Source organism: Canis lupus, chromosome 7 (genome assembly GCF_011100685.1).
Source record: "Canis lupus familiaris isolate Mischka breed German Shepherd chromosome 7, alternate assembly UU_Cfam_GSD_1.0, whole genome shotgun sequence".
In the NCBI taxonomy this organism is placed as follows: domain Eukaryota; kingdom Metazoa; phylum Chordata; class Mammalia; order Carnivora; family Canidae; genus Canis; species Canis lupus.
Genome location: NC_049228.1, coordinates 66,498,199 through 66,517,131, shown reverse-complemented (window position 1 = coordinate 66,517,131; position 18,933 = coordinate 66,498,199). Strand labels below are relative to the sequence as shown.

The 18,933-nt window shown below is 35.4% G+C and overlaps 1 protein-coding gene across 9 annotated transcripts in view; it reads right to left on the bottom strand.

The window, feature by feature from the left end:
- Positions 1-18,933, bottom strand: part of ESCO1 (establishment of sister chromatid cohesion N-acetyltransferase 1) — a 72,992-nt gene that overhangs the window by 40,255 nt on the left and 13,804 nt on the right. For 6 of the 9 annotated variants that reach the window (XR_005362580.1, XR_005362581.1, XM_038543681.1 and 3 more), the window contains exons 2-6: positions 16,933-17,032; positions 13,578-13,843; positions 7,424-7,526; positions 4,840-6,985; positions 162-276 (exon numbers count right to left, since the gene is read on the bottom strand). Coding sequence is in view for 5 of the 9 variants with exons in the window: in XM_038543681.1 (XP_038399609.1) it covers positions 162-276; positions 4,840-6,393 (1,669 nt within the window). In the remaining 4 variants the exon portion in view is untranslated. The remainder of the gene's footprint in view (positions 1-161; positions 277-4,839; positions 6,986-7,423; positions 7,527-13,577; positions 13,844-16,932; positions 17,033-18,933) is intronic. The other 3 variants (XM_038543685.1, XM_038543686.1, XM_038543682.1) reach the window with 2 other exon arrangements.

Genomic DNA, 18,933 nt, shown 5'->3' with positions numbered 1-18,933 from the left:
CAAATAATGATAGTAAAGGAAGGAAAAATAAAAAAAGAATGGTGATAATCAAAACATTTGAAAAACATACCCAAGAGTTCTTCAGTCAGTATCGTTTCCTATTATACTGACAAAAAGATCTCTAACACTGAGAAACCCAAATAATATTTTCAAAGTGTTACCTGGAAATTTATTCTCTCCTGTATCAATTTTTGCTTGACCGAGCAAAGCTGAAACAGTAGAGATATTTCCCAGTGGACTGCTTTCAAGCTTGGATTCCAAACAAAGACTGAAATCCTGAATATATAAAATCCAAAATGTTAATATTTGCCTTCATATCAACCTTTGAAACTCATCCTAACACACTTTCAGTGAATTTAAGCATACCAAGAAAATTTAAGATAATACTTTCTAGTTGGAGTAATTCAAACTCATATGCCTTAAAAGTCTCTTGATTTCCCCACAGCTACCCTCCTTCAGCATCGGTTCCCATTATTTCCCTTCATGCCATCTTGTAAATCTCATAGACATATTCTGTATCTGCCTAGCTCTACAATATTTCTGTTTCATCTATGTAAATCTGCACTGTCCAATACAGCAGCCACACCTCATATGACTATAGAGCACTTAAAATGTCATATGACTCATTTGAGATTATTTTGTAACTGTCAATCATTCACCAGATTTTTAAGACTTACTACAAAAAAAAGTAAAATGGGTCAATTTTTAAAATTAATTACATGCTGAAATGATAGTATTTTTATATGACAGTTAAAAATATATATTAGTTTTACCAGTGTGTTCTTTTATTTTATTTTATTTTTTCCAGTGTGTTCTTTTAAGCTGGCTACCAGAAAATCTTAAGTAATATATGCAGTTCTTATTACATTTCTACTGGATAGTGCCAACCTAGAACCTTTCCCCTGCATCAACTAAACTCATTATTTAAATATTAACCTCTTCCACGAAGCCTTCTACAAGTTTCTCCATGCCTTTTTTCCAATTTGTGAATAATTCTCCATCTATTTCACCTCTACCTCTTTCATGTCCTTATCACTATTATCAATTATTTTTTATTCATCTTCTGTAACTCTTAAGAGCAAAGATCATATTATATTTATCTTTGTATTTACCAAATCCCCTAAATCAAAACACTGTCAAAGCTGATACTCAATAACTACCAAAAGAAAATACTCCAAACTCTATCAACGTTGGCTCTATCTGTATTGTGATTATTACACCCAACACATAACATTATTTTTGAGTATTTTTGGAAAAGTGAACAATTTTTGTCATTGAAAAAGCAGAATAATTAAAAACAAGAACCATGACAAATTACTAACTAATCTCCATTAAATAGGGAGGAATTTAGTAAGTTTCCAACTTAAAAAAACAAATCATAAAATAATTAGGCTTTAAAATTCATGAAGTTCAAATAATTTAAAGAAGCCTACCAAATGCTTATAGCCTTATCAACCATGATCATTTCTCTGTACTGCCGAAACTGACATAAAAATTACAGGCAGCCATAGGAAAAGATTTCATGATGTAAGGTTTATTTTTATATTTTCCTTCCTCCCCAAGTATAACCCTGTTAAAACACTGAAGCCAATCTCAGTTTAAATCCTAGCTCTACCACTTATATGTCACTCAGATAAATTACTTTAATTTCTAAGCCTCGATCTCTTCACCTGTAATATGTAGGTAATAACAGAAACTACAGTGCAGACTGTGGGGACAATTTCTATGAAGCTCTCCTCTAACAAAGAGGCTGTGTTCACCAAAGGCCTATTATGTCATTAGCCAAAAGCTATTATGATGATTGAACTAAGCTACCTCAATTCTTAGTGCTTATAACATGAAGAGAAATCTCTTAAGTGACTGTTACAATGTCAATTCCTTGAAGACAGGAAACATTTCCTCTTCTGTAGCCCTAGCAACAATGTCTTGGACACAGCAGGCACAACTGTGTCTTGAATTGGCATGGTTACCATATTCTCTGATCATTCCGTGGAAGTGATCACATTAAAAGTATTGGTGAAAAGAATAGAATCAACCTAAAAGGGCTTTAGAAGAGGAAAACATAAACTGTGGTATACTCATGTAGAGCTATTAAGATACCCACATATTATTATCAAATGTTGACTGCACAAAACCAAGTAGCAAAAAACTATACACATACACATATACACCAACTATGTTAGCATTTAACTTTTAAACACTTAAGACATTATAACATTAAACATACATATAAGACAAATTTAAAATTCAAACAGTGCTAAGTATTCTTTGTGGATATATACACACATACACAGTGAGATCATAAAAATAAAGAAAAGATGCCCACCAACTTCACAAACATGTTTAACTCTGGGAAGAAAGGTGAATAGAAAGATGAGACATAGCCTTTTCCTTTACCTGTAACGTACTTTTCTTATTTCAAAAGACCTGAATTCAATAAAATGTTAGTTTTTGTCAAATTGGGGTGGTAGACACAGTGTAATGTTAGTTTCTGTAGTATTCTGAATGTTTGAAATATTCAAGAATTTACAAACATAAATAAAATTTTTAGCAAAAGTTTCATAGGATGGTTTCTCACAATATACCTCAAGAGAGAGGGACTACACAAATCCAAAGCACATTACAGTAAAAGCAATATTAGAGGTCGAAATAATGTGATCTAATTAAGCAAGCATCTCTATTCTAGTAGAGTAGTCCAGAGTTACAATTCTTATTCTTCAATATAATTCTCCACAAACTGAGGTTTCTTTTTATTTTTTTTATTTTAGCAATGTTACATTAATTTCAGCTGTACAACATAGTGATTCAACATCTCCCTATACATTATGTTATGCTCACAAGGATAGCTACCATCTGTCATCATACAATGCTACTACAATATCACTAACTATATTCCCTATGCTATGCCTTTTTTTTCCCCATGACTTATTTCACAAACTGAGTTTTGACAGGCATTTATGCAACAAGGAGTACAAGATAAACTCTGCAGCTAACACCTGGAGTATAGCTATCAATCTGCTGACAAAACATACCCTGAATAGAAAGCCACTCCATCTCTGATGGAAGGAACACTTGTTATTCACACTACCACTCACTACTTCTAATTACTATCACTATTTGAATAATTATCTTCTAATTGATGCTTTCATTTCCATTTGTTCAGAAAATAAAATCTAAGAGTACCATATGGTATCTGTTCCCTTTAATTTGATTTGTACTCCACTGGAAGAGACAATGATCTATTTTCATGGCTTCTGGCATAAAGCCCAGACTCCTCACTCATTCAAATTTGCTCCTAGAACAAAATATCTCTAAAGAGAACTTTAAATCATTACCAAAACTTTAAGATGACCTGACTTTTTCTCTTCTCACAATGATTTTTTTCTCAAATGCTCTCATGTTCAAAGTATGTAACTATAGAAAAAATACTGACCTGAGAATCAGAATACTTGAAAATTCAATGCTATTTGTGCTCCCAAACATGTGACCTACATCACATTCCTCTAATGCACTCGGTTTTCTCATTACAAAACAACTGAAACAAATTAGTGAAGTCTTTCAAATCTGTATTATAGAGCTTCATGTTCTATGCAAAAAAAATTTTTGCTTATGGGTTTATATACTGGAATTTTGCCTATGATTTAACTTGAAAAGAATTGGCACAGGTGCTTTTAGTTTCCAACTACTTCCTCATATAATCATTAAAGTTTCTTCTAGCTATTAGATTCCATTTACTTTTAGATATTGTTTTTCAATTTACTTTCCCATTTTAAAAATTATTGGCCACTACAATCTTATTTAAACTAAAACTGAATTATTTACATCTTTCAGCCATTTTATTTACCCAACTATTCAAAATGGTTACACAAGTCAAACTTTTAAGTTTTAAGTTAAGTTTAAGCATTCCTGCTAAATAGAAATGTTTAATTTTTAAATTTTATCAGGTGGAAAAAAGTGGGTTGATTTGTGCCAAGGTGAAATTAATTTTAACAATTTGGTCAGAATAAGGCCCAACTTTAATTCCTTTATTTTAGTCACTATGAAACATAGTTTCTATGGTTACAATTAAAAGAAAAAGCAAATCAGTGTGTTAAAGAAAAGTTTAGGGGTAAATGAATGGGCAAAATGAGTGAAAGGGGTGAGAGATACAGGGTTTCCCAGTCATGGAATGAGTAAGTTATGGGAGGGATGCCTGGGTGGTTCAGCGGTTTTAGCGCCACTCTTCGGCCCAGGGTGTGATCCTGGGGTCCCAGGATCGAGTCTCACGTTGGGCTCCCTGAGTGGAGCCTGCTTCTCCCTCTGCCTATGTCTCTACCTTTCTCTGTCTCTGTGTGTCTCTCATGAATAAATAAAATCTTTAAAAAAAAAAAAAAAAAGAAGTGATGGGAATAAAAGGAAGACCATAGAGAATATAGTCAATGGTATTATAATAGCATTATATGGTAATAGATGATAGCTATACTTGTGGTGAGCAAAGCATAACATATAGAGATGCTGTACACCAGAAACTAATATAACACTGTGTGTCAATTATACTCAAAAAAAAATTTTTAAAGAAAAAGAAAAGCTAGAATTCAACAGGTTTACAGTTCACATTAAAAAAAAAACAAAAGGTAAAAATAAGAAATTGGAAGCATTTATATAAAATGCCAGACATCTAAAGGAATCAGTAAGTTCTATCACTCACTACAAGACTGAATACAACACTAACAATTGAATAGGCTACCTTAACAAATGACTGTTTTTTAGGACTTGATTTTTACGCTAAAATATGCTGTAAAAATTTATTTAATAGAAAGTATTCATGTACCTCTATTGCACATAATGAAAATAAATTACCTTATCTGGTGTTGATTCAAAAGACTCTTTCATCTGGTTATCCAATGGTGGGTCAGGAGGTGGTTTTATCTGATTATCCAAATGGCAATTTTCAGGAGCACTTTTTGTGGTTTTATTAACTTCAACTGTAACATCATTAGTTTTAACTTCTTCAGAATTAATTTCTTTCATTTCTTCCTGCTGGCAAGCTATATTTTTATCATTATGTGGTTTTGTTCCTAATAATGTACTTTGAGTGGCTGGATGATGCATTTCTAAGGCTGGTAGTGAAAAACTGGTTCGTATTAAGCCCAATTTAGGGGAAACTTGAGAGTCCAACTTATTTTGCTGCACAGAGTTAAACTTTGAGAGTTTAATTTTAGTCCAGTTGGAGTTCTTTTTAGTTGAGCTGTTTATTCCATTTAGTATACATTTCACAGGCTTTGTTTTCCTACTGGGGAAGAAACGATTACAATGAACATCCTGATTTGTTTCCTTCTGATGAAGTATTTGTCTTTCATTATCAGTCTCTTCCAATTTTATTTCTGTAGGCTTCTCTTCCTTTACACTTTCCATTTGTGAAGATTCCTTTTTTACCTCTACAGTATCTGACTCAATCTCACCAGCAATTTCTTCACAAAGCTGAAGAATGCTACCTCGTTTGCTCCTTCCCGCTTGCTCCAGCTCATTATCTACACTTTGTTCAGGCACTGATGGCTGTGGACTTTTTTGGGATTTTGCACTAGTATTTACTTGCGTATGAACTGATTTCTTTACCTCATTCTTTTTAGAGACCGCTGAAGTAATCATTTTTGAACTTTTTATCTCAGAAGTTACAGGCACAGATTTTGTTTCCTCTTTCTTAACATTCTTCTGAAGATACTTTTCAGATCCTTTTATACACTGAGAACTACAAGTATAAGCTGTTTGATGCTCTACTTTGCGTTTTTTTCCCTTGGGGGAATTTATTACTTCATTAGTTACTAGATGTTCATCCTCTTTAGAATCAGACTTTATTTCTGGTACTTTTCTTTTCACATGTTTTTGACTTGTTTTAACTTTATTAGATTTACTTTGAGAATTGTTACAGTGCTCTTTTCTTGGTGGCAAAGTCTGTTTAACTGCTTGAACTTGACCTTGAATTTCTCTATTGCGCAGAGACCTTGTTGAAACTTCTGTTAACTGTTGTAGTCTTTGTGATCTCCGATTAAGTTGTTCATTTGATTTAGAAGTTCCATGCACTGAATTTTTCTGAGGTAATTTCTTCTTTTTTTTTGTAGATTCTTGTTGTGAATGTCCCTTCACAGTCACCATATTTTTACTACTGGATTTACTAGCTTTTTTATCACTGGATGCAGCTTTTGCTGACCTTGTACTCATGCATGTTCCTAATTCAGGCTGATTTATTTTACTTTCACTAGAAGATTTAACCAGTGATTTTACAGTTTCCTTTGGACCTGATTTTTTTGCCAGATTTGATTGAGAACCTTGAATTTGTGTCTCTAAATTCTTATCTTCACTTTTTTTAATAACACTGGAGGAATTTTCTTTTGATTTCTCCTGAATGGACATCATTCCTGAGTAAAGTCCTCCTTTTCTGAGTAGCTTTTGAGAGGATTTTCGTGTCCTGGTAGGTGTGAATGCTGAATGTCTAGTATTATTATTATTGAGGAGGTCTTAAAAATCAACTTTGAGACTGATGTACATTTTCAACAAAAATACTAGTTTGCTTCAAGTAAGGTTTCGGTCATCCCTAGGACATGAGAAAAGCTGGTATGAAGCCTGAAAGATACTTGCTTTACTTCTGGACAAGGCAATAGAAATTTGAGGAAAATTTAATTCTAATTTGATATTTCTAAAGCTTTTTATGAAAAAAAAACTTAATTCAGGTTCGATCTGTTTTGTTAATTTTTCAATTAATGATGGTTTTCAGGCCTAGCCCTATTACTGGAGGAGTTATTTATCACTGACCTGTTTTGACAAAGATTTTGAAAACTTTTTTCTTCTGAAGTCTACAGTTACTGGACTTCGATTCATTTGAAACATGTCTTACAGCTAACAGGTTTCTTTCCTTGTTTGCTGAGACTGTTAGTTTAAAGTTCTTATCTAACCTCTTTCGTTTAATAAAATACTCTATTAATAGAGATTTCCTTTTGTGCTGCCATTTCTGGAAAATTAAAAAAAATTAAAATTAAATTTTGTACAATCCAAGAAATATGGCGATGCAATACTATATAAAAATAATCTTATTTATATAAACCCGACCTCTCCTTTTTATTTAGTCTGTATATTTAAGGCTAACAGAATAGAGTATCCCAATTACATCCTTATGAACAATCAATAACTTATTTTATATAAGCATAGAATAGTTGAGGGGTGCCTGGGTGGCTCAGTAAGTTAAGCATCTAGCTTCAGCTTGGGCCATGATCCCAGCCTCCTGGGATCTAGCCCCACGTTGGGCTCCCTGCCAAGCAGGGAGCTTGCTTCTCCCTCTCCTCCCCATTTGTGTTTTTTCCGTCTCTCTCTCTCTCAAATAAATAAATCTTTAAATTAAAAAAAAAGCATAAAATAGCCAAAAATCAGTTTATTCCTTGATGTTACTTACAATTCTTTTCCCACAAGACAGAATTGATCTTTCAGCCACCATAACTCATGAAAATTTGGCAAAATCATTCCTTAAAGTATCCTCTTAACACATTACACAGCACCTAAAAAAATAAAAAGGTTTTTAAAAATGTTTAAAAGGCACAAAGATGCAAATGACTCATTCACCACTCATTAAACACAACACTCCACAATTTTACGCTGTCCCATCATTAGTCCTCAGGATTTACTATATACATACGTTTAATTTTAGTATTTCTAACCTGAAGTAAACTATCCATTTTATGTCATAGAAAAAAATTTTTTAAATACAAAATACAATTCATAATACATACACATAATGGTTAAACTGGTAAAGTAAAATCCTATTTTGAGGAAAAAAGTACACATAACTACTTGTACATAGGAAAACACTGATACACAGTTTAAAGGGCAGATTTAAGCACACACGTTTACTCTCACGTAAAACCTACTTTAAAAAAGCAATAGATTAAAACAAGATAAAACCATAAACTTGAAGGATTAAAAAAAAAAGAGTAAATGGTAAAAATAAAAAATATGGAAGCTACATAACCTCTAGACTCAAGAAAGCTTGAATCCTAAACTGGAAATGGAGAACCACAGAATCCCCCAAACTCAGGAACTACCAGTTCTAGGCTCCACAGGACATGAGAATGAAAACAGGACTCAAAAAAACAGAAAGATTCCAAAACTGCCATTCCAATTACAAGCACCCAGAAGACTGCCCCTGCAACTCCAAAGACCCTAGTATAAATCTCTGGAGAGAGTATAACAAAAGTGCTTTAGTCTAGGGGCTCAAGACTGACAGGTAAGGGAAGCAGTATCATGCTGACAAGAGGGGATAAGTAAGAATACACATACTGATTGCTGAAACCCACTCCCTCCATCTGAAGTTCTCTTTGCCTACTCAAGAAACTTCTAGAGGAAGCAGTCAACCCTGTATCTTCCTGGAAGGAAACTAGAAGAGCGTTTTTTAATGAATTTGACAGGCCTAAAGGTAAAAGATCTAAAAACATACTGATAGACCCCATAGTAAGTAAGCGTGTGCATGCACCTGTGGGTGCCTGTCACACTCACACTCACACACCCTATAGTCAAGAAACCACCAGCCCATCTACCATCCAAACACACAAAACTCCCAAATTAGTTTTTAGTGTCTCACTTGTAACTCTGAGCAAATAAACAAGAATCACGATATACATGAGGAAAATTTGAAGAAAAAAAAAAAAAACAGGAAACCAATAGCTTGGCAGAAACTACATGAAACCAAAAATTAAAAATAAGCTAATCTATTCACGAAACAAATATACAAGAACATTCACAGTAAAAAAGGAACACATAAAAATTAAAAATAATATAAAAGAAATGAAAAAGTCAATATAAGCATTAGAAGAGGCCTGGGTGCCTGGATGACACAGTCAGTAAAACATCCAATTCCTGGTTTTGGCTCAGGTCATGATCTAAGGGTTGTGAAACCAAGCCCCACACCAGGCTCCCACTCACAGACTCTGCTTAGGACTCATTCCTCTGCCCCTCCCCCTCTTACCCCGAGGGCTCGCAAGCAAGCACAAGTGCTCTCTCTCTCTCTCTCTAAAATAAAATAAATCTTGGGGCGCTTGGGTGGCTCAGTCAGTTGAGCATCTGCCTTAGGCTCAGGTCATGATCCCAGGGTCCTGGGATTGATCTCCACATCACGATCCCTGCTCAGCAGAGAGTCCACTTCTCCCTCTCCTTATAAAAATAAAATAAAATAAATCTTAAAAAATAAAAGCATTAGAAGACGATAGTATGAAGATCTCCTACAAAGTCAAACAAAAAAGACAGAGATGGTAAGTAGGAGACAAAAGAAGATAATTAAAAGACCATCCTTAGTGGTTCAAGAGTCCAGTAATTGGGGTTTTAGAAAAGAGAAAAAAAAATGAAAAAAGAAAATGAAGATTTAGGAAATTTTCCTAGTACTGAAAGAAATGAGCTTCCAGACTGAAAGGGCCAAGAGCACCTAGTACAATGGATGTGTTTCAAAAGCTGTTAAAAAGTGTATCATGAGGACAAAATGATGATCCTCAAGCTTCTACAGAGGGGGGTAAATCTTGACCACATACATATTATACATGTAAATTATTATTTGCAAGGAAAAAAACCCACAAAAATTATTACTCTGTGAATTCATAAAGGTGTATAAATAAAAAATTTAAAAATCAAAACCAAAAGCTTTAAATAAACAATCAGCTGAAATACATAATACAAGTAAGTTATCACTTACCAGTTTATACCAACAACACATACACAAATCAACTTAAAAAGTAATGGGCTGTAGATTTGTGTCACTTAGTTAAAATAATTAACAATTTAGTTCCAACAAATCAACAGACAAGAAAGTAACAGAAGAGAACAGAAACTCCAAAAATAGGCCCAGTGCAAAAGGGAAGCTAATAAATATAAAGGTGGTATTAACTTAATTACTTTCAAATTAATGAAGAAAAGATTATTCAACAGTTGATGTCAGGACAAGTAGATAACCATCTGGGGAATTTTAGTTTAAGAGTGAGGTTATGGGGATCCCTGGGTGGCTCAGTGGTTTAGCGCCTGCTTTTGGCCCAGGGCACGATCCTGAAGTCCTGGGATAGAGTCCCGCATCGGGCTCCCGGCATGGAGCCTGCTTCTCCCTCTGCCTGTGTCTCTGCCTCTCTCTCTCTATGTCTACCATGAATAAATAAATAAAATCTTGAAAAAAAAAAAAGAGTGAGGTTATGTCCAGGAAAAATTTAATCATTAAAAATTAATTAAAAGTGGGCGGCTCGGTGGCTCAGCGATTTAGTGCCGCCTTTGGCCCAGGGCGCGATCCTAGAGACCCGGGATCGAATCCCACATCGGGCTCCCGGTTCATGGAGCCTGCTTCTCCCTCTGCCTGTGTCTCTGCCTCTCTCTCTCTCTCTCTCTGTGTGACTATCATAAATAAATAAAGATTAAAAAAAAAAAACATAGCAAATAGATTAAAATATGGGAGGATTTTAATATTTATTTTCAGAATGAGAAAGACTTTCAAGCCTTGTCAGAAAATTCAGAAGCCAGGTTTGAGGAACAAAACGAGAAATACACTGGCAAGAAACAGCAAAAGCTAATCACCATGATATATTCACAGGAAAAAAAGCCACAGATGGCTGGTGTGATAATAACAGAATAATAGAAGTTAGAACTAAAACAAAATACCATTTTTCAAAAAAAACCAAAAAAACCATTTATCACATATCAGACTGGCCAAAGATCAGGAAGTTTAACAACACAGTACTGGCAAAGGTTTGTGACAAATACTCTCACATTACTGCAGATAATTCAATGTCTATACAGGACAATTAAGCAATATCTATCAAAATTATAAATGCTAATTTTCAAACCATTCCATTTCTAGGACTTTAGAAATGCACCTGCAGACACAGGTGCATTAAGTGCTCAAAGACAAATATAAAATTAATTGCAACACTTTATCAACAGACTGAATACCCCAACAAACAAACATGGTGTATAAGCTACTTATAAAATTGACCTAATTATATATATAACCAATAGAATACTACATAATCACATCAACTCAATTCTCAGCAAAATTTCCAGTCTTTAAAAAAAAAAAATTCCAGTCTTTTTATACAGAAACTTGATTTTAAAACTTATAGTCAAAGCCTTTAAAAAAATTTTTTTGAAATACTATCAAACTTCAAGGCTTACAAATCTACAATAATCAAGATAATGTAATACTGATAAAGGAAGCAGAGATCAATGGAATAGAGAATCCAAAACCAGACCCATACGTTTATGATCAAATGAATTTTCAGCAGAAGCGCCAACACAAATCCATAGGGGGAAAAGTCTGAAAAAATAGTGCTAGACCTACTAGAAATCTAAATAGAAGAAAAGAAAAAAAGAACATCAACCCGTACCTCATACAACCCACAAAAATAACTTGAGATTGACCAAAGAAATAAATATAAAACTATAAAGCTCAAAAAGAAAGCAAAAGCAAAAATCTTTGAGGCAGGCAAAGATTTTTTTAACCAAGAATCCTGGGGATCCATGGGTGGCTTGGCGGTTTAGCGCCTGACTTTGGCCCAGGGAGTGGTCCTAGAGTCCCAGGGATCAGGGATCAAGTCCCACATCAGGCTCCCTGCATGGGACCTGCTTGTCCCTCTGCCTGTGTCCCTGCCTCTCTCTCTCTGTGTCTCTCATGAATAAATAAATAAAATCTTCAAAAAACAAAAAAAAAAAGCAAAAATCCTACTCATTCTGCAGGACTCTGTAAAAACCATGTTCAAAAATCTTCAAAGTGGGCAGCCCCGGTAGCCCAATGGTTTGGCGCTGCCTTCAGCCCAAGATGTGATCCTGGAGACCCAGGATTGAGTCCCACATCAGGCTCCCTGAATGGAGCCTGCTTCTCCTCTACTTCTTCCTCTGCCTGTGTCTCTGCCTCTCTCTGTATGTCTGTCATGAATAAATAAGAATAAAATCTTAAAAAAAAAAATCTTCGGGCAGCCCCGGTGGCACAGCGGTTTGGCGCCGCCTGCAGCCTGGGGTGTGATCCTGGGGACCCGGGATCGAGTCCCACATCGGGCTCCCTGCATGGAGCCTGTTTCTCCCTCTGTCTGTGTCTCTGCCTCTCTCTTTCTCTGTATCTATGAATAAATAAATAAAATCTTAAAAAAAAAACTTCAAAGCAAGGGTGCCCGAGTGGCTCAAATGATTAAGCATCTGCCATCAACTCAGGTCATGATCTACAGGTCCTAGAATGAAGAAGCCCTACTTTGGGCACCTAGCTCAGCTGGCAGTAGGCTTCTCCCTCTCCCTCTCCCCCTGCTTGTGCTTGCTCTCTCTCAAACGAATAAATTTTTTAAAATCTAAAAATAAAAAATCTTCAAAGCAGAGGCGCTTGGGTGGCTCAGTAATGTTAAGCGTCTGACTCTTGATTTCATCTCAGGTCATGATCTCAGGGTTGTGAGATCAAGCCCCACATCAGCTCTGTGCTGAGCAAGGAGTCTACTTGAGATTCTCTCCCTTTCCCTTTCCCTTCCCTCTCCCTCTGCCCCTCACCTCCACTCTCTCATGCATTTACACATGCTTGCTCTAATAAATAATTATCTTTAAAACAAAAATCTTCAAAGCACTTCTATGCACAATAACCAAAATCTGAAAAAAAACAAAGGTCAGGTGAATGGGCAACAAAGTGTGTTATATCAATAGTATAATAGAAAAGTACTCAGCAACAGAAAGGAATGAACTACTGGAACAATATGATGAACCTCACAACCATTATGGTGAGTGAAAAAAGCTGGCCAAAAAGAGTACATAATGTATGATTCCACTTACAATTCTGGAAAAAGTAACTATAGTTGACCCTTGAACAAAGCAGGAGTTGAGAGCCAAACCCCAGCACAGTCAAGAATCTGCATTTAACTTTTGACTCTCCCCAAAACTACTAATACAGCCTAGCCTACTGTTGACCAGAAGCTGTATCAATAACATTAACAGTCAATTAATACATATTTTGTGATATATGCATTATAAACTATATTTTTACAATAAAGCTAGAGAAAAGAAAATGTTAAGAAAATCATAAGGAAAAGAAAATAAATTTATAGTACTGTACTGTATTTGTTGATAGCATAAATTTACATCATCCTTTTACAAAATGAATCATCTGTCAGGACCTACACCCATATTGTCCTAAGTAATATAAAACACTATAAAGGTTACATGCTCTTATTAACAGTACACATCAAAAGTGAAAAGATATCGTGAAAAAAAAAATTCATGTTTACTTACAGATATAACAATTTACACACTGTAATGAAGCAGCAATATGACTGCTTTATAGTAGCCTAGTATAACTGATCAATTGCTTCACGCTGGACTAGCAAATACACTAATGAATAAATCATATAACTTTTATGTCATACAGTATTACAGTCATACTCATTAATATATTGGAAACACATTTTTTCTAAAAACCACTTACCTGTGATGACAGGCAGATATAGAGATACGCCAATTACAAAGAGACAGAGAAGCATACTGTACAGTAATTCTTTGAAAGTTACAAAACAGTAAGAAAACACATTATTAATTTTATATTAAATATCACTCACCTTATGCCTATGTAAGGATAGGCTATCCACTTCCACATAAGTCTTGTCATGATTTTCTACACGATGAATACTTAAGCAATGATGATGATGACAAAAAACGTCTCAGACAGTTCTTGCCATACAGTTATTAGATTTTCACACGAAGACACACATACAACAGGTAAGTTTATTAACTGTATGGCATGATGATTATTTACTATTCATTAAATGGAAGTGGATCATCATAAATGTCTTCATCCTTGTTTTCACTCTTCACAATAAGTAGGCTGAGGAGGAGGAGGAAGAGGAGGGGTTGGTCTTGGTGTCTCAGGGATAGCAGAAAAGGTGAAGGTGAAAAGGGAGGCAGAAGAGGCAAGCCAACTTGGTGTAACTTTATGGAAATACACTGTAATATGTCTGACAGTTTTGCTTTTTCATCTCTTTAAAAATGTTTCTATACAGTACAATCCTTCTACCATTTGCTTTAGCTTCAGTCCCCATATCATAGAAGGGTCCATGCCCTATAAAAAGTCAAAAGCAGTCTTAAATAATTAGAATTCTTCTGCCAGACTGTCTAATGTCAATCTGTTTTCTTGGCACTGCTTCATCCACATCTTCTTCTTCATCATCTGGCCTGGTTCAGATGTGCTTACCCGCATCAAGGCATCTTCTGTTAATTCCTTTTGTGTGGCATCTATTAGCTCTTGAATTTCTCCAAGATCTGTATCTTAAAAACCTTTACACACCCCCACCTTTTTGCCACATCTACCATTTCCTTCATGATTTCCTTTATTGGCTCTGTTGTAAATTCTGTGAAGTCATACACAACTTCTAGATACATTTTTCTCCTGCAGGAATCTACTGTTTTGGGCTTGCTGGTTTTCACGGCTTATTCTATAAACAATGATGGCATCTTCAATGATGCAATCCTTCTAGACTTTCATGATGGTCTATCAGGGTTCTTTTCCATAATGCTGAAAATTCTTTCTATAGAGTACCATGTGTGATAAGCCTTAAAAGTCCTGAAGACCTCCTAATCTAGAGGCTAAATTAGAGATGTTGTGTTTGAGGGCAAGTAGACCACTTTGATGCCTTTGGTGTTGAACTCATTGGATTCTGGGTGCCCAAGGACATTGTCTAAGATCAAAAGAACTTTAAAAGACAGTGCCTTACTGGAAAGGTACTTCCTAACTTAAGGGACAAAGTATTGATGGAATCAATCCCGAAAACGGTTTCTCATTGTCCAGGCGTTTTTGATGTACAACCAAGAGTCTGAGGTGCCCCTAGCTGGCTCAGTCAGTAGAGCATGAGACTCTTGATCTCCAAGTCATGAGTTCGAGCCTCACCTTGGACGAAGAGGTTAGTTTAAAAAAATGTCTGGCAGCTGGTGTTTTTCTTTTCCCTTCAAGATTTGGAGATCAGCAGCTTTATACATAAGGACAGGCCTCATCATAAATCCAATTGCATTTGCACAAAACAGTAGAATTAGCCTATCCCCCCCTGCCTTAAATCCCAAGGCTTATTTTTCTTCCTTACTAAAATGTCCTTTGTGGCATTTTTTTTCCCCCAGAATGAGGCTTGGATCTACATTAAAAAACCCGTTCAGGCAGATATTCTTTCTCCTCAATGATTTCCTTAATGGCATCTGGAAACTCATCTGCTGCCTCTTGGTCAGCAGAAGCTGCTTCCTCTGTTTTCCTGACATTTTAAAAGTCAAATCTCTTTCTAAAATTATCAAACCATCCTTTGCTGGCACTAAATTCTCCAGCTTTAGAACCCTTCACCTTCCTTTTGCTTTAAGTTGTCATATAACGACCTTATCTTTTCTCAAATCATATGAGTCTGTAGGTATGCCTTTCTTACAGCAATCCTGCATTCACATAAAAGCTGCATTTTCAATACAAGATAAATAGGTATTTCAAAAAGTACAAGGTTTTGATGCCTTTGGGCATAACTATAACAACAGCTTCACAAATTTCCTTCTCTTTTCCTACAACGGTCCTTAAACTAGATTCATTTATCTTGAACTGAAGGGCAACTGTAGCTGCAGGCCTTCAATCTATGGTACTTTATCAAGAAATTCAACTTTTTCTTGTAATGTCATGACTTTTCCCTGCTTCTTGGGAGCACTTCCAGCACCACTAGTGGCACTTCATATTGATCCCATGGTATCGTTCAAGGTTTACAGTATTGCACTAAACACGATGAAAAATATGCAAAAACTGCAGAGATCACTTTTTTACAGTGATATACAATTTACTGGAGAGACAAATTGCTCACACAGAAATGATTAGCATCACAGGGTTTTAAGCAGACTCAAACACTTGAGCTCACCACAACAGCAACATGAGATGGCTATGAAATTATTACAGTAGAAGAGTACATAATATAGTTAATTTTAGCAGTTATGATTTAATACTGCATATTTACATTTCTTTTGACTGTAAATGATGCAACCTACAGTCTGTGTGTGCATACATTTTAATAAATCTTAACACTTATTAACAGATCTGTGAATATTTTATAAGATAACTACATATATTTTATGTATTCATGAAACACTTAACTTTTTAATTTTTCAATATTTCTAAGCTACATGGTTTATCTGCAAGTTTTTTTCAAATTGCCACAAATCTGAAAAAAAAATTTTTCAAGACATTTATTGAAAAAAAATCTGCATCTAAGTGGATCCATACAATTCAAACCCATATTGTTCAAGGGTCAACTGTAAACTACAGTAAGACAGCAGATGAGTCATTCCCTAGTGTCAAAAGAGGAGAGACAGATTTTTGGAAGCAATGGAAATGTTCTGTGTTTTGACTATAATGGCAGTTTCAAGAGTGCATTTATCTGTCAAAATACAGATATTTTGAAATTGTACAGTTTATTTTTTTTGAAATTGTACAGTTTATTTTTTTTGAAATTGTACAGTTTAAAAGAGTGAAGCTTACTGTACATAAATTATACTTTAATAAAGCTGTCAAAAAAAATAGTGCTGTAAGTAACTGATTCGTCCCTATACCTGCAACCAAGAAACTTTATTAAACCAAAAAAAAGCAAGGTGCAGAACAGGGTAAAAATAGCAAGTTCTTAGAAAAAGAGTGGGAGAAAGGAAATGATTGTGTAAACACACAATAGGTATGGAAAGATACATAAGAAATAGTGGTTATTTCTTGGAAAGAGAACTACAAAACCAAGTGTCAGGATAGTGAAAAAGCTTACTTTTCACTATATATCCACTCAAATGTTTTATTATGTAGACATATAACCAACTTAAAAAATTAAAACATGTTACATTTCTCTGGAAATATAAAGTATATTTGGCACACTAATTCATCTCGGAAGGCACTAAATTATGAAAGTATAAGCCACTTACCTTACTAAGACAGAAATCACATATCACTGTTTCTTTAAGTTGACTGATGATGTTTCCAATGAATGATGCTTCTAATAACTTCCTGTGTTTGGGAATTAATCTTAAAAAAAAAAAATCCTATTAACTAAAGTAAAACAATCTATTAAAACACATGAAAATATAAAAGTACTATTGTCTACAAACTCGTATATTAGAACTTAAGATTAAGCTAGACTAAGTAAACAACTAATGAATGACAAAGCATCATATATTTCATTTTTATACCATATAATAAATTAAGATTTTCTTCAAATATAATCATCACCTACAAAACTCCTCTCCATGGAAGGAGTCAATTTTCCTTCCCAACTGGTGCTAAGTTTGGTCACAGGTCTTCCTTTGGCCTCATGGTGGGCAGAGTCTACCTCCTTGCCCCCATAACCCTAGCCATCTAACAATGGTATATTAGCAGAAATGATGCACACAGAGGTTTGAAAGGTCTTAGTGCAGTCGGGCTTGCCCTCTTGTACCCCGGCCCTCACCATGAAAAGAATTTCAGGCAGATGAAGGCAGCCCTTCAGCATAGACCCCAAAATAAAGACATACAGTAGAACTGAGCCAAATCCCAAATGAGGTGCCAAGCCTAACCCACAGTGAGAAATAAAGCCTACCCACACCCAGAGCTGCCCAGCCAAGCCTAACCTAAGTCACCTAACCTATTGCTGCTCTGAAAATGCATGATCAAGAATAAATAACTGCTGTTTATTGAGTTCTAGGGCAGTTTCTTTTTTTTTTTTTTAATTTTTTTTAAAAATTTTTTTTTATTTATTTATGATAGTCACAGAGAGAGAGAGAGAGAGAGAGAGAGAGAGGCAGAGACACAGGCAGAGGGAGAAGCAGGCTCCATGCACCGGGAGCCTGACTTGGGATTCGATCCCGGGTCTCCAGGATCGCGCCCTGGGCCAAAGGCAGGCGCCAAACCGCTGCGCCACCCAGGGATCCCAGTTTCTTTCTTCTTTTTTTAAAGATTTTATTTATTTATTCATAGACACAGAGAGAAAGAGGCAGAGACACAGGCAGAGGGAGAAGCAGGCTCCATGCAGGGAGCCCGATGTGGGACTCGATCCCGGGTCCCCAGGATCACACCCCAGGCTGCAGACGGGGCCAAACCACTGAGCCACCGGGGCTGCCCTCTAGGGCAGTTTCTTATACAGCAAGAGCTAATACATATCACAATTATTATCTGAGAAGCCCTAAACTTACCAAACATTAAGCCCCAGAAATATAATTTTAAAAACCTCATTTATCATCTTTTATTACTTTACCACTAAGAACTATAATTTTTAAATGATTATTTATCTTCTTTTATATCTATTCCTCACAATTTCTAAATATTCTAATAATAGATTTAACAGTTGAGACCTACCTTAGAAGAGAGTTAAACTGATACACAACTCTACAGTAATTATCAATCACCTATTCAAGTGTGCTAAGAACTACTTCAACTTAAGTTTGCCCCTCATGCTGAACTATCACTAACCTAGCATTACAGAACTTAATAAACCCTTTTCTTCATAACCCTTAAATAAAATCTTGCAATCAAGAACTGAAATGCACCCTCTCACCCGTTAGCAAACTGATAAGACTCCTCCTTCCTACACCCCAGACCTAGCTTATTAATATAATCCTAAAGAAAATATCAGGGTCAAAAAACCAATAATTAAGCTTTACATTAAATAACCACTTCAGAAAACCTAAGGTAACATTTATATTTTACTACAGAAAGAAATCTTACAAGGCTCATTAGAAAGTACCCGAGACTGAGTACATGCAATTTCCCACGGTGCTTTATAATAAAATGTACTCAAATTTTAATCATTTAAATATTTCGATTTTTTTTTTTTTACATCTTAAGATTGTATTTGTTTACTTAAGAGAGAGTGCACAAGCAGGGAGCAGGGTGGCAGAGGGAGAAAGAGAAGCTGACTCCCTGCTGAGTCAACATGGGGCTCAATCCTAGGA